The following is a 22,311-nucleotide window of genomic DNA, read 5'->3' as shown; positions in this document are numbered from 1 at the left end:
AACACGCAGCAGAGGACAATGAGAGATCCTGGGCTTCAATGAAGGAAAAGGGTGGCGCTCTCCCCATTTATTACTGAGCAAACTATTTGTTTTAAAAGCACATCGAATGCTGCTCCACCTGGGCCCACACTCCTGACATTTAGAGTTAAAGCAGCATATAGACTGGGATTAATTCTCCTTCATAAATATGAAATAATAAATTAAGGACGAAAGTGCACTGAAAGGCCGCTTTAGGGGCTAATCTTTTAAAGGGCGGCAATGCTTCGCTGAGCCAGGTTGCCTGTTAAAACTGTAAATCAAGAGCGGACGACTAGGCAGGAGCTCTTTCTTTCCCACCCCTTTTGGGCCCACGGTGGCTGTGAGAAGGTGAGAGGGGCTTCAGCATGGACATGGGCTCCACTAAGGAGCGTGAGGAAGGTGCCCACTCTCCCCTCAGGCCTGGCCCAGGTGGGCGCATTCACCTGTCTTCGCTCGCCCCACACATGCGGACCCTCTCGCTGTTCATCCAGCTGTGAACGTTCCCATACAGGGGGGTTGCTGAGAGCATGTCGTCTTCTGGGATGGCAGCTTTGCTTCAAGCGTCTAGTCTGTTTAAAGGAAAGAAAAAAAAAAATCCCAGGAGGTTCAGTAAAGGAGAGCCAAACAGGGCGCTTCTTTCTAGGTGATTCATACAGGATGCAGATCGGGAAGGCAGGCTGTGCCTGCTGTCTACAGTGGTCTGGGAGCCAAGGACAGACACCTGACTCGAAGGGACAGCGAAGGGGCAGGCAGCTTCCCTGGTAGGAGGTGCTGGGGCTGGGGAAGAAGTTTAATTCGAAACAGGCAGCCTCATCCAAGGCACAGAATGCATCCAGGACACACCACAGCACCCGCCCACCCCCTTTCCTCTGAAAGTGTACAGTGGTCATTCATTCTTGCCACTTGTTAAAGAAGGTAGAGAAGACTTGATTCAACAAGGGGAGGCTCTGACAATAGGTTCAGGGATGCTGCATCACTGGGAGGCACACAACTGATCTTTCCTGGGGCCAAAAGGGTGCAAGAAGGGTGGAAGGCACAATAGCGAGGTGAGCAGCAAGTCCAGGTCTCAAACTACCTGCGTTTCTAGGGCTGAATTTCCAAGGCTGTCGTGTGTGCAACTTACAGATTGAGGGTGAAAAAGAATCGGTGGGCTGGTGACCTGTCCCACCGGAGCCCTGGATTAGATTAAGCACCTAACCCGGGTGGTTTTGCCTGGAAGCTACAGAGGGAGGCGGCTGAGTAATTCAATGACGCCTGCTCGCTGGGGACGAGAAATCATTAGCGAGCACAGAAGTCTTAGCAGCCCTGGCTGATGGGCTCCAAGCCGCTGGCACATGGAGAGCCAGCAGAAGCCACCCATTTTCCACCTCCTGGGAGGGGGAGGTTGCCAAGGCAGAGGAGCTCACACCACCTCCCACCCCCTCTTACCTCCTCTGCCCACCGCCCCCACCCACATCACATTCTAGTTTGCTGCATGAGTGAAGGGTCAGGACAAGCTGCATTTTATTAACAGGATTATCACGGCGCGTGATTTATCCTCGTGCAGGATTTTAATTGCTCTTTGGAGGTTGAGCCGTTTCTTTTGACTGCGCTTCAGCCCATATCCTGCTGTTAAATGCTGGGTTAATAAGTAGGGGAGCCTTTAATGCCTGGGACCGATGGCCCTCGGCAATTCCCTGCTCACAAACACATCTCAGTGTCCCTTGTCCGGACTGGCCATGGCATTTTTCCACGGGACCCAAACCTGGGTGTGAAATAATTGGTGTGCAGATCATCAGGGGAACTTTCTTCTCCTCCCTCACACACCCACCCACACAGTTTCCGAAAGCCCAAATGTTCCCTAAGTCGACACATTTCCTTTGTTAGAAGGAAAAAATATGCAAATGCTTGCTTTTACACTTTAGCACACGGAGCAGACTGCCAGGTCGGTTGGGTTGGAGGCACCAGGTCCGGGGACTTTTCTGTGAGAGTGACTGAGGGTGGGGGTTAGGGGAACACCTGGGGGATGGAATCCCAAAGCCGGTCTGTACTTCCTCATTTCTTTGTCCTAACTAGGTCTTTTGTCCACCAGCATCCCCCATGGGCCCCCATCCATAGAAGAACGTCTGTTAATCAAAATCCACATACACCGACACACCACGTATAGTTAGAGCTCAACAATGAGGCTGGAAGAGAGAGAAAGGGTCCAAGAAAAAGGCAGAAATCTGCAGAGGCATCAGGCATGATGGGGTTCTGGAAAGCTACCTCCCTAGGAAGGGTCTCCAGACAGCAGCTCTTCCAGTGGGCTAGCCATAGCGCCCCCAAAAGACTGACTCAGCTGTTGGGGAAGGTTCTATAAGGGTTCGTGGGCTTTTCTTCCATCTTGCAAATACACAAATCAAGTGGGGAAGGCCACCACTAGTGCTGGGCAGACCACAAGACACATTCAATGTAGTGGCAGTGTCCCCTCTCTGGCCCCTGCTGCCCCTTCTAACAAGAGGAGGACATCCTGGGTAGGATAACAGAGAAGGTGGAGCATCATTCCCGGGTGCCAGTGTGTCCCCGTCATCAGGCTACAGCAGTGGGACTGCACCATGCCATCCCCTCACTGTGCCATGATGAAATGCAGAAATTACATCATGCACCAAAGGGTCACTCAATCAAACCCCCAAGAAAAGAATGAGGGAAGAAGTGTGTGCCTAATGAGCCTCAATCTTCTGGTGTCCCCGTTCTTAAAAATTGGCCTCCCCTTTAAAAAAGCTGCCTCCGGCCGGGCAAGGTGGCTCACGCCTGTAATCCCAGCACTTTGGGAGGCCAAGGTGGGTGGATCACCTGAAGTCAGGAGTTTGAGACCAGCCTGACCAACAAGGTGAAACCCCGTCTCTACCAAAAATACAAAATTAGCTGGGCGTGGTGGCACGTGCCTGCATTTCCCAACTACTAGGGAGGCTGAGGCAGGAGAATCGCTTGAACCTGGGAGGCGGAGGTTGCGGTGAACCGAGATCGTGCCACTGCACTCCAGCCTGGGCAATAAGAGCAAAACTCAAAAACAAACAAACAAACAAACCTGCCTCTTACCCACCTCCCTTAAGTAGACACCTCGTGCTAAGGACCTCCCGGCACCTTCTTGGGAAACAGAATCATTATACTGAGGCTCAGCCCCGAAAAGGCCAGCGGCTGCTTCCCTTCAAAGGGCCTTTCTTCAGCAAAGGCCACCTGGACTTAGCAGAAATGTGACTGCGGTTTACAGGCACCTGGACCTACTGGGTGCTTTCAAAGCATCTCCCCTTCTCCAGGGCTCCTCCTTCAGGGTTTTCCATATTTATGGTGCAGAGATAAATGATACCAGCCATCAGAACGAAGTGTTCTCAAATGCACAGGGTCAGATGGAGGGTTGAGGCTAGCAGAGCGGTTCACTGTCGTGTGTGTGTTTGCGTGTGTATGTGTTTTGGGAGGAAAGGGGTGGAGGATGGGGCTGAACATAAAAGCAAAAGGGGGGAACACATTGTTGGATCCTGCTGTGGACTTGTGCACACATGAGCGCGCGCGCGCACACACACACACACACACACACACTTATAATCTTTAGCTGCCCCATGAACTTTTTGTGAACTGTTTAAAAGTGGAGGTCTGTTGAACAAACAGCGGCGCCACTGCCAGCCATAATTTCATTGCAACAAGCTAAAGACTTTTAACTCTTCGGGTTCCTGGCCAAAGATGGAGGAGTGGAAAGGGCCAATGAGCAACGGCCCTGGCTCGCAGGAGGCCCTCCTCCTGGGTGACAAAGAGCAGTCCAAACCCACAAAAGCAGGGGCCTCCCTTGCAAAGGCCATACGGCTCACACCAAGCCTCTACTGAAGAACAGGGGTCACCCTTACCTACACCCCACCCTGGTTTCTCTGGCATGTACAATGAAGGGGACATTGCAGTAAGAAACAAAAAGAGACTGGGAGGCAAAGTATAGGGACATCGAACTTCTAGAAGCTGCTGTTGAAGGCTGGGGCCTTTTTTTATACCTCTAAGGCCAAGTGCTTCGAAACTGATGTTGCTGACCCTTGGCAGCAGAATACGGTGGAGAGGGCAAATGATCTGATTTCAATGACAAACAGCGCCTCAGGGTGCTTTGCAGCTATAGATGAAGCTCGTTTGCTTTTATTTTTCAATGCCCACCTCCACCCCCCACTTCTTCCAAATGCAGGCTATGCTTCCAGAAGTGCCAAGATGTGTGAAGTCACTCATGAAAAGCACTTTACAAGCACCAACCTGTTCCACTGTGAGCTGCGAAGCTGCACCTTGGATCTGGGTTTTAACCCCTTTTTCTAGTAGTGGAGAGAAGTGGATAAAGGTGCTGGATAGGGATGAAGGGGAAAGAGGGCTGAGAAAAGGTCAGATGGGGAGAATGTGGGTCTCTAAAGAACAGACTGGGAACTGTTCCAGCTGCCTGCTGGAACATCCAGGGCCAAGTGGAGAGAGCTGGCTTGCGAGAAGCAGGCATGCACACTGCACACTGCGTGGTCTCTAGCTCTTAGCACCAAGGAAATGGAACGCATAGGAGAGCTTGGGTCACCCTCGACAGACTCTTGAGTAGTCATTCGCTCCACAGCCAAGGGTTATCGTGAGCGCACTGAGCTTGGCCTGGACACTGGGGAGAAGGGCCTGATTGGCAGAAGGGAGTCGAGGGACCAAGATCATAAGCCATCACTCCAACCTCGGCATCCTTCAGTAGGGGCACACCCACCCTCTGTGAAAAGATGTGAGGGCAGACCACAGGTCCCAAGTCTTGGCCCCTTTCCTTTCCCCCCACCGCCGCCCCCTCCTGCACTAGGCCACTTTCCACTGCCCCCACCCTTGAGGCGGCGACCAGTTAAAAGTCTGCGTATTACACTTGTCAAGTGGCACTGACAATATGGAAAGCATGGCCACCAAACTACCTCTGCTCACGCCTCCCTGCTGTCCACACAGGCATTGAGAGGGTGGCCCATCTCAGGGTCTTTTCTTGGGATCTCTCTCACTAGGTTCCCCTTGTCCCCACCGGCAGCTATCCAGCAGTTAATGGCCAGAAGGACTGGAGAGGTTCGCAAGCAAGGGCTTCCAGCTCAGGTGGCCAGGCAGGCATTCCCAGCCAGTGTGCTGGGGTCCTGTGGCCCAGGACTCTTCAGGGGAGGGGTCTCGCTACTGCATGGCTGGTTCTCTGTAGAGAACATGGTCACCACAGCCTCCCGGCTCCCACCCTTACCCACCGCGTGTCTCTGGGCAGGTGGCCGAACCTCTCCAACCTTGGTCCCCTCTGTAAATATTTGGCATTGTGTTTTCCAAAGGATTAAGCTGCACTATGGACTTGAGTTTTGCCTGGCAATAGCTGGTGCTGGCCACGTTTAACCTCACTAAATAGCATCTGACTCTACTAAACATACTGTGTAGTAAGCACCAGAATCACAGCGCTGTTTCTTTGGGGCAGTACCACCTCATCCTGCGGGGGAGACTGAGGCAGCAACAGAGAGGGGGTCAAAGCAGGGAGGGACCTTCAGCAGAACTGTGTAGATTTTACAGAAGCCCAAAGCTCACCACCCGCCAGCCCTTCCTGGGGTTGCTCCAAACACAGACTGCGTCACAGCAGCAGCGCTGTGCTCCGGGTTTCAAGGAAGGGACGGGTGAAGAAGTTCCTATTTTAGGATGTGAGGGGTGGGGGTGGGGTGTGTGGGGGTGGAAGATGAGAAGAAAAAGCTCTTCCGGATGTGCAGTGTGGCATGGGTCCTCCAGGTCTGCTGGGGAGTAAGAGACCCCAAGGCTGCCCCCCAGGTCCCTGGGAGGCAAAACCGCAGGCTTCCAGGAGTGTGGTCGAGGGAGGTGGCTGGCCTGGTCCCAGCCCCTCCCCCGAGAGAGTTGGGGGTGAGGGAAGTGATCCAGCCGGCCCAGGTGCTGCCTCTTGGCACACTCCAAGCCACAGCCGTAGCCTGCAAGGGCATCCCCGCCCACACCTCCAAGTTTTGCACTAGTAAGAGGGAGGGGGAAGGGGAAACTCGCCGGCCCGGACCATTCGAGCACCCAGAACCTTCCCGGCCTCCTCCCGGGGCGTCGGGGTCAGAGCGGAGAGCCACATCGGCTGGGAGCGAACTTGGCCCCGGCGAAGAAGAAAGGGGGAGGGGCGCCCCCTCCCCGGGCTGAGGCGCTTCAGCCCGGAGCGTGATCGGTCGGCAACAAAGGGATTTTCTCTCCCACCACACACACCCGTGCTGCTCGGGGCTCGCCCGCTCCTCCTCGCCGCTCCTCGGCGGAGGTCCCAGCGCTCGGGGCCGCACCACGGCACACACCCACGCCCTCGCGGCGCGCCCCCGCCGAGCCTTCCAGGAACTCCAGCAGGCTCCCCGGAGGCGGCCCGACCTCCCCAGTTCCCGACCCTAAGTAACCCCTCGGACCCTAAGACCTGGCGCGCCCTCCGTGGTGCCCCTTCCCGAGGCCCCGCCGCACCTTCTGTCCCCATCAACGAATCTGACGAAAGGAAACTTTGGGTGGGCGCAGGGAGAATCCGAGACCTCCCGGGAAATGCCGCCGAGTCCACCGGGGGAATGGGCACGGCAGACCCCTCCTCGCAATCGTTCTGGGTTCCCTTCCGATCATACTAGAACGCTGCTGCTCTGAACGCTTCCCCTTACAAAGATGTGAGCCAAGTGTCGCCTACTGTAACGTGGGAGGGGTGCGAATCTCGGGGATTGAGGTCCGGGGTGTAATCTGCAGGGACTGACCCTAAGGGTCGCTGCCGAACCTGTAATGCCCGCTACACTCCCCTCCTCCAGGCAGAGCCCATGGCCCGGGGTCAGGTGTCCCCAACCTCTCTCTCACAGGCCAATGGGGGACACTTGCCCTTCTCCCCGGATAATCTGTCCAGGCCACCCCACCAGCTTTTTGTTCCTTTCACTTTCCTTCATGGTTTTGCCACAGGGGGAGTCAGGGAACCACGTGTGTATTCAAGAGAGGGCGAATTTAGAAACAGGTGTCCCCTCACAGGAGGCCACCCAGCAACAGAAACCCAAGTCAAAAGCCAGGAATCCCTCCTTACTCTTCTCCCCACTCCACGCAAAAAGAAACCACTTGCCCCCTTTGGTCTAGTCCTTGCAGAACTGGGTCCCCACTTGGGAGTCTACACAACCTGGGGGCAAATCCAGAATAAATGTTCCACACCACGCCTCCAAAGGCTGTGTCAATGAACTTTTGTTTTCACCAGGGCTTTGTAGGAGTAAAACAGGAATGCCTTCGCCGCCATCCCCCACCCCACCACCGAAGGGAACAAGCTATACCGTAAGGCTAATAACAACAGCTTATCATTAGTATACAGAGGAAGCACAAAGGAACTTTTAATGCATAAAAGATGCCTAAAAGGCAGGGGTCCTGCGATCTGCAAGTGAGTCTCTCGCTGACTGTGCAGAGCCTGGGAGTCCCAGAAAGGCTGGGATGAGGGTCAGAGAAGGAGAGGGGCACCCACTTTCTTTACAAGGAACAATAGGAATCCCATGTCTGCTACTCAGTCATGGAACTCAGAGCACCCAAAACAAAGCCATGGAACAACTGCGGTATAGATGGGGGCCCATGAATTTTTGTAGCTGTTCAGGGCTTAATTACTCCTCCTTGATCCGTGGGACTAGACACGACACCGCCAAGGTTAAAATGCCCCGAACAGCGCCGAGCAGATGTGAGCGAGCTGGCAGACACGCAAATGAGGCCTGCCTCGGAGCACGATAACAAGTGACTAATACATTGCATATCGTTGAAAGAAAATTATTTTTCTCTAATTTGCATTTGCTTGGGGGAAAAAAAGCCAACGCGAGTCCCTCCTCACATGCACAAGTCTAATCCTGGAAATACAGCCCGGCTGCTTTAAGAGAGCTGGAAGGAGGGAAAGACTGCCAGTGTTTTGGCGTTGCAGGCTTGTTTATCTTTCCGCCTTTCCTCCAAGGCGAAACTCGTTTTGCAAGCAACATTCCTACAGAAAATGGCACACGTCATAAAAAGAGACCAATTTATAGAACTGGCACCGAAGTTCATGTCTCACTCCAGAAGCATCTCCCAGCTCCCCATCGGAAACCCAACTAGATGTAGAAGTCCATGTTAAAACTTAGAGAGTAGACTTGGGGAGGGGGCGGTGCAGGGCGGGGGGAGGAGAGAATGAACTAGATTTGCAGATACCCTGTAGGCTGTACATCCAGAGGCCAAAGTCATGCGGAAGGGTAGAATATAGAATTAAGTCAGCCCTAAATGATCTTCCAAAACGCAGGGAGGACCAGGCAGGTGCCAGGGCTTGGAAGGCTTCAACCTTGGGATTCACAGGGGAGAGGAGTGAATTTTTACACCCAGCTTGCCCCAGGACGGTCCAGAGGCAGGTCCACATTCTTTGCCATCCTAAGTCCACCTGCTTGGGCCAGCCACGAACCTCCAGGACTGGCCTAGTGGGTAACTGCCGCCACCAACTGCTCTCCCTCCCACCCTGGCGCCTCTCTGCAGGGCCTGGCAGGGTACCAGGAACTCAGAGAAAGCCTGTGGCTGTGGGCATCTAGTTGATGAAGTCAGAGTAGGTGGTGCTGTGGGCAGGCTTCAGGACGCACCTTTGGGTCCTGCAGTTGAAGGCAAATGTGTTCTTGAAAACGGGAAGGCTTGGGAGAAAAGATTAAGGCATGTGGGTAATCAAAAGCCAATCTGACCTCCCTTCCCCCCAAAATACACCCCCTTTAGGGTACTGAACCTGCACACTTGCATTTCCAAGCTGGAAACAGTGCCGAGTGCACAGAACACAGCACCCGCCTGTCTCTAACTTGTCTGAATAACAGGGCCATTTCAGAGGGGAACAACGGCCTTCAGAGCCTCTGCAATTTCCAGAAAGCTTTCAGTTAATAACACATTCTTTCCAATAAGCTTACTTAGGGCTGAAAGTTATTTTCCCAAATCTTAAAAACTCTGTCACCAACAGCTGAGGACCCAGTTCAACGGATCCTGGCCAAACCCCACCAACACGGTGACACTCACAGCCCCGTGGGCCTTCTCCCGCCACCTCTGCCTCACCACAAGTTCCCTAAACCACAACATACAAACCATCCTGCACCCCACCACAATCCTGGGAAGTCATAAAGATGTGTATTGGGGATGGGGGGTGGGTGTGCCGTGGAGCTTTCTCTCATCTGGGGATGCGCTGGCCAGAAAGTGGCCGCCACCTCTGCAGCTCGTCCATGGGCCTGCATAGTGCGCGCTTTGTGTAAGTGCTGAGGAGGCGCAGCGCTGCTCGCGCGCCAACAGCTGTCACATTATTTGCACTCGCTGTAAACAGCCTTCACATTCCCCCCTTACCACATAGTTAAAGCCAGACTAACAATCCACAGTTAGAGATCAAACCAACAACAGCAGCATTGTGTCTGCCTTCGCTGCCTTTGCACCAAGCCCAGCAGCTGGCAGGTTTCTCCGGAACAAGGGACCCCTTCTCCCCCTACCCCTCCAGGCTCCAGCCAAGGCTAGCCAAGGAAGCATGCGTTTGTCAGCGCTGTTTGTTAAAGCAAAAGAGCACCGCCATTTCGCAGAGATTTCCGTGTGGCTCATCAGCCCTCTGCGAGAGTTTACTCCTTCTGGAAGCTCAGGGAAGCATCATGAGAATAAAGGTTACGGAGACTCGCAGGGTTGGTTTCCATGCTCAGCAAAGTGGGGTCTGGCCAGGCTGGGGCCGGGACAGGGAGGTCTGCCCCTCTCCATGCCATGTCACAGAGGCCAGACAGGTCTGCGCTTTCTGCAGCCCTCAGCGGAATGCTTCCTGTCTTTCGGAAATTGCCCAACTCACTGAATACTTACTGGCCGCCCCACTGATCAAAATGTCTCCTTTATGATTTTTGGTTAAGTTGAACATTTCCATAATCGTCATTATTAGTGCAAATTACACGCCTAATCGGTCCTTAAATAGATTTTAATTAAATAAGCATACAAGGCTCATTTTATGACTTAAGAAAGGCATTACTTTTCGTTATAAACTTTCCACCAGGATATCGAATAACGATAGCAGACAAATACTTATTCTTTGAAAATCACCAATAACCGATGGGCAGAGTATCATGAAACATACCCTGTTCTACCCTCTGGAATCAAAGCTGAGACCAGACATATCACAGTGGTACAACTTTCCTCCTGGGATGGGAGAGACGATTTCTTCCTCCAAAGCACTATGTCTGTCTTCCTTGTGGCCAGTAGAAATAAACCCCCAGTGCTGCTTTCCCTACCCATCTGATGAGATTTCTCTAGCTGATGTCCTCTAGCAACCACTCCTCCCCCACCACCTCCATCCGTTTTCCACCCCTTCGCCTGCTTAGAGTCCTGGTGCAAAGCGGGCAGGCTGTGCTTGTTAAATGCTGTGTAAAATGCTGTTAATAAAATAATAAATACAAAGGATGGAGGCTGCTGGTTCCACTGGTGTTTTGACTGGAAATGCCTTGGCACTTGTCATGTGTTTATGGGAGGGCAGACAACGCTAGGATTTACACAGTTTGGACATTTCTGTACTTCATTTATTCTTTCCTAAATGACGTAGGCCTCGAGCTATTTCAAGTTTGCATTTGTACAGAACTGTTAAATGCCTAGGAGTTTCTCCAATTAAACCAAGTTTAAAATCAGACCCAAAGCTGGAACAGACACTCAGACTTGCCCAACTCCACCTTCAGCCTCGGTGGCTGGAGAGAACAAACAGATCCTCGAAAACAATCAGTCCTCGAGCTCCCCACCTTCACCCCCCTCTCCAGGAGGGCCCCTAGGGCAAAGGTTAAGGCGTCTCTAGATTCCAAGCCTGGCCCAGGCTACACACTGAGGCAATCATTGCAGTTAGGCGCATCTTGTCCATAGACTACCTTTAAAATCGTGGGCTAAAATCGGGGGGAAACTGCTGGCCTGGTAAAACCCACTGTTCACAAAACAATGTCAGCAAAGGCTGTAAGGCATTCTTTAGAGAGGGACCAGGGATTCGTGCCTACTGAAGCTCTTTCAGCACAAAGGCTTTTAGGGGAAGAAGGGAAAAAGAGGGAGGAGGAGGGGGAGAGGAGGAGAGAAAGGGAGGGAGGGCTCCTGTTTCAGAGCAGGCATCCCCTGAGAGTCAAGAACCAAGTGTAGCTTCAATCAAACACTGACTTTCCCTCTGGGAGTCGAGTAGGAAACCTGATCACAGTAGCTTACTACCGGCCTGGATCCATACAGGTCTGGTTTTCTTCTCATGCTAGTAATTTTTTAAAATACATATCGATATAAAAGAAGCAATCCCTGGCAGACTTTGTTGAAAACCACATTGAGCCCTCATAACATCCGGACTTAATCCTTATCAAACAAACCACAGCACCTCTGGCCTCTGCACCAGGCCACCCCCTCTCACCTCTTCCAACCAGGTCTTGCCCCTCTAGACACCATCGTTCCCCCCTGAAATAATGCCAGGAAGCCTTGCCAAAGGGTACCCAGATACCGGCTCTGAAATAAGTTCCTAACCATATAATGATCCCACTTGGGGGGCAGGGGAGAAGCAAGTCTTTTCATATGGAATCCTTTAAAAGGCAGAATGCAAACTACGGTAACAAAGGGAAAGAGGAACCCAGGAAGACGGACCTAGAATACCCTCGTAGGGGAGATTAAATCTGCATCCTTGGGTCCCAGGACACAGACCTAGCAAGTCTCAGGGGGTCTCAGGGGCAGCAGGGAATGGAGGAGCAACCTATAGGAACATGACAAGTCATTCAAAGCAATTATTCATCCTTGAGGCCTACTATGTGCCAAGTATTCTATTTAGATCCTAAAGGTGGATAATTATTCCCAGTCTTACAAATGAAAAAACTTACTGGGGCTCAAAGGCCGTAAATAACTTGCCCCCAAGGTCACACAGCTAGTAAAAAATGGGCCACGGTCAAACTCAGTCCTGGAGTTGCGGAGAGGAGCCAATTATTGGTCTAATTGTGCCATTTGAAATCCTGATTTTCACATACTGTCTCCTCTGAAAAGCTTCCTTAGGCCTTATGTACCCAAGAACGAGATAGAGTGTTTAACACTTATGTTACTTGGTCTACAGTGAGCCTCGAACACAGTTTCTCCTATATCTAGTCATCTCCTGGTCCACTCAAAGTCTTTCACCATTTCCCCCTACATCCTACAAATCTCCCTACGTTGTTATACCCTGGTGTAAGGCCAATGCTCTCAACAAGCCTCCCCTTTCCCATCCCTCCAGCACCCCAGAATAGACAGGGGTAGGTGGGTCGACTCCTTTCAGGTCTCTGGGAAAAGTGCTGACTACTGGTACTAGGACCTAGGCTTGCCACCCCAGTTTTGCCACATAAAGCAATAAATCAAATTATCTAGATAGAGCAAAAGCCATTTGGAGGAAGCTCCTCTATCTACCTTTCCTAGGATTTAAAGGAAAAACCCCAGGGAACAAAGTAGTGTGGCAGAGGGAATTAAGATGGAAGACGCCAGCAAGATGTTCTATTGGGCCACCCAGAGTCCCCACAAAAGCGCAAGCCGGGGGATGGGCTATCTTGTCCTTTCCCCAACCTTTCTTCACAGAAGCGCCCGGCGGCAAACCTCAGGGCCCAACATCCCCTCCCCATCTTATCCCCAATTTCCGGGTCTGCCCCAGGCTTTCAGATGCTCCGGGAACTACCTACACCCGCGGAGCCTGCCAAAGCCACCTCCGGCTCTGCTCGATGGGGAAGGGCAGGGGCACCAGACACTCGGGCTTCCCGGCCCTGGACTGGTTACTCCTCCAGACGCTGAAGCTCCGGATGTGCGAAATGGCTGCGCAGTGCGACCGGGTGTGCAGGGGCCTCGGCGGCGGGAGGGACTGAGGGGAGACGGCGGCGCCGGGGCGCTCACCCTGCTAGCCAGCTGAGCACGCCCCCGCAGGCCGGCCGCCCCTGGCTCCAGGCCAGCCCTCTGCAAGTGGCGTTCTTTCTCTTTTTTAAACTTTCCGGCCGTGGCGAACCGGCAGGGTTTCCAGCCCTCCCCGGACCCCACCCAGTTCGGGGCGGGGCGGGGCGGGGAGGGGCGTGCCCGGCCCTCCCAACCCCTCCGGGGAGGCGATTCCCCCCCCCCAGTCCCGGGCACCGCTAGACTGCGGCCAGGGCAGACGCCTTTCTCCACCCCACCCCACACCCGCCTACTTTGGCCACCTGGAGAGGACGGCTTGCCGAAGCGATGGCCGTCCAGCCAAGCCTGGGACCGCAGCGTCCGGGGAGGAACTCCCTACAGCGCCAACGGTCCTGGCCTGCCCGCGGTGCGCTCTCTCAGAAAGGTCTAACGCTCCGGGAAGGGGGAGGAGGGGAGAGAGCGAGGCGGGAAGGGGGGGACGGGCTGCTTTTTTTTTTTTTTTTAACTCTTCAAATGCAAGAGCTTTTTGGTGTCCCTAGCACGATTGCGAGCGCCTGGCCAGGCAGAACAATAGAAATGGAGGGGGGACGCCGGAAATGGTGCTGGAAGACCCCTATAACCCTATAAACCTCTCCTCCCCCTATTAGTTCCTATTAGCATTGAAAGATCCTAGTGACTTCAATGCAAAATTGTCTTTTTATAACTTTTTTCCTAAACACATCCCCCCTCCCCACATGAAATCACAAGGGCAAAGATCGCTTCCAAAGTTGCGACCTTCCGAGGCTCCAGGGCCTCTTACCCGCTCCGCCCCTGGCACCCTGACCTGACTCAACCCCATCCCCCAACAGTTCCCCTGGTTTGCACCTAGACAATAAATTTAGTTTAATTTAGCTTCCGGTCTTTAATTTTAGCAGGTCTCCTTTTTGCATGCAAATCAATATGGCAATTACCATCTAAAAGCTCGCCCAGCCCCGGGTCAATGTAAATTGATCATTGTCCGCCTTCCACAAAATAACATCGGGAGTCTGTGGTGCATAATGAGATTATACTGGAAACTGTCTTTTAGATCACAAATTATTTTTTATGCTGTCAGTATCTTCTCCGAGTGGACTTCCCCGCTTCTCTAATCATGGAGAGCCGAGCCCGTGGGTGCCGGCTGGGGAGACACAGCTCTATAACAATGACGGAGTGAAGACCCCAGTTTCTGAGACCCTCGATTGTAAACACTTGGAGGTGAGCTTGCGCCCCAAAAGGGGGCCTTCTACAGAAATAGCGCAGAAAGGCATCGTTAATGAACTCCACCCAACAAAAAGTCAGATATCCCTTCCTGAGGAACAAGTTGAGGGCAACCAGAGAAAGCCGTCGGGCAGGGCTGGAGACCAGTGGACGCCCCCGGCCAAGTGCGTGCGACAAACGCGGCTCAGCTACCACCCGGGCGGCCGCGGGGAGACCATTTACTCCCGCCCCGGCGGGTTCTCCTGGCTCCACCACCTAGGCCTCAGCAGCGCGTCCGGTTTTGCAAACAGACGGAATCCCGTCGGCCATAAACACTGGCAAAGAAGCCGGGGCGGGCCAGGGCCGGCCCAGGCCTCCCCACCCAGATCTGGGCGAGGCCCCCACCGGACCCGATCCAGAAGATGGGCTGGGGCACCGAGGCAGTAAGAAGGCTCTCTCTTGACCCGCTGCACTACTTTCTCCCACCCATCGGCGGCCCCTGGGGCACGAGTGTGACCTCGGGGCCTAACAAAGGGCCTTCTGAGCTCCTTTCGGCCTCGGGCCGGAGGGAGGGGGTGGGGCGGGGCGGCCGAGATGGACCCACGAAGTTCTCCGCCCCGCCGCGCCTCTCCGGGCCCGCCGGGCCCGGTGCCCTCGAGAAAACCACCGGGGTGGCATTGTCAGGGCTGCCCGCCGCTCCGGAGGACCGTTCTACCGGCTCCGAGCCTCCCGTCCAGCGCGGCCCGACCCTGCCCCACTCGGCCTGGCGCGGGCCCCACCCAAGTGCGGTCTTCCCAATAAAAGCTGGAATTCCCGGCTGGTCTTAGACAAAGAGGGACGGCAGCAAATCGACGCCGCGGGCAAGCCATACCCTAGCCGGAGTTCACATGCGCGTCTGGGGTCACCGAGGCGCCTGATAATCCACCCAACACAGGCTGTCCCCGCCACGGTCTCCTCCAGAAAAAAAAAAAGAAAAGAAAGAAAGCATACCTCCCTTTTATTCCTCCCAGAGGCCGCACTTCTTCCTGTTCTCCTTCCCAGCCCACTGGGGCCCTGCTCCACCTTAGCAAATTGGACCCCAGCAGTGCAACAGCCATTCCTCCTGACCACAAAGTGGAAAGCTACCCTTCTTGTGGCTACACGATCCAGCCACTCAAGGTCAGGAGCTCAAAATCTCTTCAGAAAGGCTCCTACCTGCTCATCACCAACCCGCTGCCCACTCCACCTCACCCCTAGAAGAGAAATAAACTATAACCAGAGGTAATCCTAGTTCACTGCACGCCATCCATCCTTAGGCTGCTAGCTTGGTCATCAGTTTCCTTCAAGCCAAAGACACATTATTTCCCTGTGAATAAGTGTGTGAATGTGGTTGTGTGGCCCACTCTTCCATACCCAAGTCGGTCTCACTCACTCGGCAGGAAAGTCTTCGTGAGGCATTGAGGAGTGTTTGTCATTCAGCCTGTGTATCTAAGCATGGATGTATGCATATGAATGCTTTTTGTGTTTCCAAGTGACCCTCTTCACACCTTTAAATGGGCTATTGTCTCTGGAACGCACTTACAGAAATTCTGCCCCCGTTTCCAGCTCAACAAAGTCTGGGATTTTTCTCTCAGAATATCGCTATACATCTCTGTATTTGCATACCCATGTTTACATTCCCCTTGGCCAGTTCTTTATCTCTTATGTATCTCTTGTTCCATTAGGGCATCGGAGCCCAAGTGTCTTGATTTGTCTCAGCACATGTCATTCAGGAGCACATCTTAATCTGAGCATTCCTACTACTTCCATTCTTCTTGCTTTGCCTGTAACGTGGGTCTTTCCCAGGCCAGACCAATATGGGTTTGCAGTTTAACTGTAAACAGAGGATCCCTTAAGACCACAAACTCTTAAAGAAAGGAAGAGGAGGGAGGAGGAGACTGGAATGTTAGTAATAAGTTATTTATGTATAGGGTAACCCATCCGCCCATTTCGAGCTCTAGAAAGAACTAGATAAATGTCTGCAAAGGTGTATTAAAATTTTAGACCAATTTAATATTAGCCCCTAATATATATACACAAATGATGGATCTCATAACACATCAGTGTCCAACTCCTCTTTGAAGGCTGTCTCCTTGCACATATCTAACTCCCCACAAGTTCATGGTTAAAAGTGTGTCTATTTATATAGAGACAACTCAAAGACCGCTTTGCTCTCTTCAGTGCATACCTGTACATGCTAGCGGGGCATTTCAGGCTTTGGTCCTTGGTCTGCAGCAGTCATGGTCAGAGGCCCCACCCGACTATAGCTATGTGCAGACCTTCCTGTCCTTGAACACCCGCATGAATTCTCTTTGGGAACATTGAGTCTACATCTGTCTTCCAAACTCAGTTTTTAAAGTGAGGGTGTTCTTTGTGTGTGTTCACAGCTCGCCGACTGAGAACTACCTGGTCAATCTAGATCATCTAGCAGCTGCGTTTGGTTTGTGGAAAAATCGAGCCCGATGCACCAGGATGTGACAACCCTAGGCCCAGACTCACAGCTCCTCCCCAGTGCGAGCTACACTGCCTCCAGGAATTTCCACTAGGCTCTTTGCCCCCCGCTTTCCCTGTTACACTACCCCACCACGGCCTTCAAAGGGTTAAGAGAAACCCCACGGCCTTCCCTCCACCCAGCTCGCTGGGCCCGGAGGCTAGCTCGCTCACTCGCAGCTCACGGAGTCTGCTGCCGTCTCCGCGCCCCCCTCTAGTCCTTCAGCCGGGAGGGAGCCTGCATGCCTGTCTAGACCGATCTATCACCGGCACACCAACAACACCCGCGAGAGCGCGGAGACCCTGCCCAGGTCCCCCGGCCCGCACGGTTCACGGCGGACAGAACCCGGGAAGCGTGACGGCGCCTGCGGGGTGGGGGTAGGGGGCCCACAGGGGCTGGCCGCTCCGAGCGCTCCACGGGTCCTCCCCAGCCCCGGGCCCCCGCGCTCCCACCAGCCTGGCTGCCGGGGCACAGTCACAGCTCCGCGCGCTGGGCAGTCCTATTTTTATCTTGTCTAATCCCAAACTGGGCGGGGAGCACAGGCGTCGTGCTTAGAGAACAAGAGATAGGCGAGGGAGGCGGGGAGGAGCAGCCAGGCAGCGACGCGAGCGGGAGCGAGTTAAAGACACAGTGGAGGCGACCGCGGGCAGGAAGAAAGAGCGGGCTGCGCGGGCCTCGAGGCGCTGCACGCAACGCGCCGCCCCGCGAAGTTACACTCGCTTACCCGCCGTCCCTCGCTACCGGCCCCTCCCCACTTCCCAGCGGCGCTCCCCGCAGCCTGGACCGCGGGGCCCCGGCCTGTGTGGGAGGCGGAGGCCAGGACGGCCCTGCAAAGGGCTGGAGAGAATCGCTAATGAGCTGTGCAGCCCATTGATCCGGAGAACACTTCCTAATTAACTCTCAGTCACCTACTGGTGACAGCGCCTCAAAGGACAGCGCTGGGGCCAGCCGAGCCCCAGCCGCGACTTGCCGGCCGGGCGCCTGCTGCCCGAAACCCGCGCGCTCCCCTAAACACCCCAAGGCAATTCGTGTGCGTGGCGGTGTATACCCTCACACTGAAGGCCAGCCTCGGATTAAACCTGGATGGCATATTAATCATCGCCTTCTCCCCCGCCCCCCTCCGCTCTACGCGCTGAAACCGTGCTCAAAATAAACACGAAAACCAACACTGCAAAACCCAGACCAGACAACAGGTCGAGGGTGGAGTGGAAAGGGTCGAGGAACGAGCGTATTCCCTAAGTGTCCACGTACAGGAGTCTTTGAGGCTGACAATTAAAATGCCTTCCACGCAAGCAATTCTGTTGGCAAAACCGAACCCAACACTTCGTAAGGATTGATTTCGGCCCGCGGTGTCCGTTTCCAGTGCCACAGGAAGTGTCAGATGGCTAGAAATACCCAAGTCTGTCTGCACTCACCACCCACCACCTTCTGGGGTGGGCCATTTCCTCCTAGTCCTTACTCCTAGGCCATTTTAAGGATCTTTCTCCAAGAGGCTACCCCTAGAACCAAATACCACACTCCCCCTCCCCTAGCCTCTTCTCAAAACGAAAAAAGGGGGGGAAAACACAGCTAAAACCCCGAGCTGTCTAGTCTAGACGCAGCGAGGCTGTGCGAATACCTATTTGAAGCGCGTTGGTTTCTTTTTAAGGTTTGTTTCTAAATACACATAACCCTCCTCCTTCCTTCTTCGCTCTTCCATTCCCCCCACCCCCACCCTCCAGACGCTGGCGGCGCGCGCCCTGGCGCGCGGGCACTCACAGCCTCTAGCTGGAGATCGCGGACTTTCTGGAAAAGATTCATTAACAGCAAATTACGCCTCGCCCGGCCACGGCCTACACGCTGCCAGACTCGTCCGTCTCCGGGACCCCGGGACGTGCCCACTCGAGCGTGCGAGAGGCGGGAAGCCTGCTGGGACCACGCGTGACTTCGGCCGCCCTACTCCACACACGGCGCCCCAAAGCTTGCTCCGTAAACAGCAGGCGCTCGTCACCGCCGCCGCGAGCCCCCGAGTTGGCGGAGGCTCTGCAGCGCAGCCGCCCGCCGGCTCCGAGCGCGGGCCCCGCGGCGCCTCGCCCTCCCCGCCTTGGCCGAGCATCGTGCCCCGGTGCGCAAGTTCCTCTTCGCCTGGAGCCTCCGTGCCACACGCCCTCCGAGTGGGACCAACTTCCTCCGGCCGCAGACTTTCACACGCCCATCAGGGTTACCCACCAGACTCCCCAACGCCCAGCGGAGGGCCCAGGTTTCGCCCGCCCCCGGCCTCCCTCCGCGCCGCCGCCCCCGCACAAGCACATTCTACACCCACGCCTGGGGGCTCATAACTTAAAACCTACCCGGAACAACGCGGAGGGAGAGGAGCGGGGAAGGGGGGTTGCAGATTATAATCTTAAAAGAACATTTACAAAACAAAGCGTCTGACCTGGCTGGCGGCCGGGCCAAGTCGGAACCCCACGCTCTGCTCGATTTCTTAGTTTTTTTTTTTTTTTTTTAATCCACGTGATTTGCGCTTTGGGGCAAGCCAAGAAAAAACGGGACTCCCCTCCCGAGTTGCGCGGCAGCGGCGGCAGGTCGAGCTCGGCTCAGCCCGAGGCACTCGCCACACACCCTCGCGCACGCACACGCCGACGTTCCACTTGGAGGAACGACCGGCCCCCGGAGAGGCGAGACGAGGCGGCGGCGGCTGGGGGTTTTTACAGTTCTTTCCCGAGTCGAAAAAGAAAGCAGACGGCAACCCGCCGCCCTCCCCTTCCTGCTCGCGAGCTAACGCCGAACCCAGCTTCCCAGCTTCCAGCCCCCCCCCCCCCCCACTCCGCCCGACTCGCGGCGCTCAGCGGCGACCGCGCTCCCGCGCACAGACACACACAGGCTGCAAACTTCCACTCCGCGAACTCCCTGCTCTCCTCCTGGCCCCCCGGGGGGCGCCAGGCCCCCAGCCGCGCCCCCTCCCTCCCTGGTGCCCACGCGGGACCGCTTAAGTTGGCTGCATTTTTAATAACTTACAGCTATGAAATAAAAACGAAAGCGAGCAAGGAAGCCAAAGGGAAGCGCGAGGCAAAAGCTTCGCGGGGTACGCTGCGGGCGGGGGCCCCGGGGGAGTGGGCTGACTGCAGCCCTCAGCGCGCCCGCCCACCCGTCCGCGGCCTCCCGGGGGAAAGGTGTTCCGGGCACTGACCTGAAATCCCCAGTCGGGGAGTAGGCAGGGAGCCTGCGATCCGGCGCTTTGAAGTTTTCCCCCGAGCGGACTCGAGGCGGCGAGGAGGAGCGGGGGGCGGTTGGGTGGGTGGAGAGAGATATGAGGGGTGGGGGGGCGGCGACGTTAACGAGCGGAGAAGGAGCCGGGCCGGAGAAGCGCGGCGAGCAGCAAAGTTTGCAGTCCCCGGCTGCCCGCAGCCCGCTCGCGGCGCCGCGCTCGCTAGACTCCCTCGCCGTCTGCTGCCAGCCGGCTGCCCTCGGGGTCGGCCCCGCCGAGGGGTGGGCTCTGGGCCGGGTGGGGGCGGGGCGGGGCGGGTTCGCAGCCTCCAGGCAGGTGGCGACAGCCCTGTGCGATCCTCTGGGCTCCCGCAGCTGGACTGGGCTTGGCCGGGCTCAGCAGCTCCCGCGCCGCCGCCGCCGCCCGCGCTCGGGCAGGAGCCCCAGCGCCATGTTGACGGTTCGCCGCGAGCGCCCGCTCGGGCTGGGTGTGTGTGAGTGTGTGTGAGTGTTGGCCAAGTCGTCCCTGCGCGGCGACAGCGCGGCTTGGGCTCTCCGCCCGGCGGCTCGCGGGCTCCCCCTCCGCCGCCGCCGCCTGCCTAGCTCCCGCTCTCGGTCGCGGTCTGGGCTCCGGCGCGTCTCCCCCGCAGCCGCCGAGCTCGGCCCGCGTTCAGCGAGGAGCGCAGCTCTGCCTCACCTTGCCGCTGGGAGCCCAGGCTCCGTCTGCCGCCGCACGCCGCGATCCCAACGCGTCCCCCCTCCTTGGTTCCCTCCTCTTCCTCCTCCCCCTCCCTCTGCTCGTCCTCCCTCCCGCCCGCCCTACCTCCCTCCCTCCCTCCCTCCCAACAGCCGCCTCCCCTCCCCCCGCAGGCGCAGCGCTCGGGCGACAGCCGCCCGCCCGCCGCCGCCTCCAGCTCTCGCAAGTTTGAGCTACCCCAGTCTCCGCTCACCCTCCGCTGCGGCGCCTCCGCGGTGGGGTTTCGGGAGGGGTGATTCCCCAGGAAAGGTTTGCCCGAGTTTCCCCGGCCGTCATCGATGCACGGCCCGGCACGTTTTGGCCTCTCCGGATCCGAACCCTGGACCACTTGGGTGGCGCCCTCCCTCGTCCCTCGGCCTCCCCTCCCCAGCTCGGGCCGAGTTGGCTGCGCACGCCCGGCCCGGGCGCACGTCCTGGGCGAGCCGGAGACCGACTTGGGCGGCGGCAGCGGCGAGGGCTGCCGGCAGAGCCAGAGCCGAGGGGATGGGGGCGGCGGGGGCGGCTCTCCCAGCCGCGCGCCGAGACTCCCCTCGCTACCCAGAAGGCCAGTGGAGGACCGCAATTACCATAAAGCGCCTCGCACTCCGCTCAGCCAAAGCTGTCAAACCCCAGCGGCAGCAGCCGCTGCCGCCGCCTCTTGCCACCAGCGCTGCGCTCTCCCGGCCTCGTCCCCTCCGAGACCCAGCGGAGCGTGGCCTGTGCGCGCCCGCGCCCACCCCCACCCCAGTTCGCCCCTTCCTCCCAGAGGAGCCCTTTCCCATTTCGGTGTTAAAAGCTACCTGAAAACACCACCCCAGGCAACGGTGGCCGTTCCGCCTGAACTCCGCGCCCGAGTTCCCCGGACGTTTCAATTGTGTGGGAATTGTTTGGAGGTGGGGGAAGGGGGGAGCAGCCCGTGGAGGCACCGGGAGGTGTGGGGGGCGGTCGGAGAGCGGAGATCCGCCTGTATTTCTCCCGGTTCTGGAGCATTTTCACGGTCTGTACCTCTGATGGTTGGAGGGGCTGCCCTGGCCCCTCACCCCGGCCTTGGGAGATTATCTCCCGCGTTTTATTTTCCTTGGCAGGGAGCAACTTTTGGCTTACACCGTTCGCCCCATAAATTTCCACTCGGTAACGTCGTGCTGATCGGTGCTCGGCGGCGGCGTACAGCCTGCGCCCGCAGCAGTTCAATTCAATTGACACGTATTGAGCTTCTCCAGCGCACCCGGCGCGGCGCTGGGCGCGGGGGGAGGGCGGGGGCCGGCGGGAGGGAGGGGGAAGCGGAGAAGCGAGGTTCCGGCCTCCCCGGAGCGCAGAGCCTCAAGGGCGAGCCGAGAAGCCCTAGTTGGTGAAGCTGGCGGGAAGGGGTAGGAGTGGGGGAGGGGGTATTCCGGACTAACCGCGCCCAGACTGCGGGCCCGGACTTCGCGGCCAAAGGTGACCCCATTCGGCTGCCCGCTAGGGTCTTTTTATACTGCGAAGGGGGTGGGGTGTCTCTTTCTGCCTAAGGACAAGATGGTGCAGGCTCCATGAAACATAAATCTGAAATGGAGGTGGCTTGTAAATCCACACGGAAAGTTTTTAAAATATCCTGGAGTGTCCCCATGCCAAAAATAATCAAAAGCATCTCAAGTTGATTACTAAGTCAAGGTCAGGGCCAAAATCAGCTCCAGCTAGCAGATATTTTCCCTTTTAAAAATTAGACTCACTACTGACTGTGGGACTGGTATTAGGTGCTATTTTATTCATTCTGTTTTAGTTCTCAGCACATAGTTATAAAAACAGCCCTTCTCAAAGCAGAAGTGAA

The 22,311-nt window shown here is 56.1% G+C and overlaps 1 protein-coding gene across 5 annotated transcripts in view; it reads right to left on the bottom strand.

The window, feature by feature from the left end:
- Nucleotides 1–22,311, bottom strand: part of BCOR (BCL6 corepressor) — a 128,398-nt gene that overhangs the window by 26,099 nt on the left and 79,988 nt on the right. For 3 of the 5 annotated variants that reach the window (XM_025373024.1, XM_025373026.1, XM_025373025.1), the window contains exons 1-2: nt 19,752–20,466; nt 462–587 (exon numbers count right to left, since the gene is read on the bottom strand). In XM_025373024.1, the coding sequence (XP_025228809.1) occupies nt 462–547 (86 nt within the window). In that variant the 5' untranslated portion in view covers nt 548–587; nt 19,752–20,466. Of the gene's footprint in view, nt 1–461; nt 588–19,751; nt 20,467–22,311 lie in introns of those variants that run through there. The other 2 variants (XM_025373028.1, XM_025373027.1) reach the window with 1 other exon arrangement.

Source organism: Theropithecus gelada, chromosome X, assembly GCF_003255815.1.
Source record: "Theropithecus gelada isolate Dixy chromosome X, Tgel_1.0, whole genome shotgun sequence".
In the NCBI taxonomy this organism is placed as follows: Eukaryota; Metazoa; Chordata; class Mammalia; order Primates; family Cercopithecidae; genus Theropithecus; species Theropithecus gelada.
Note: the sequence above shows the minus strand (reverse complement) of the source record. Positions and strands in the feature narration are given on the sequence as shown.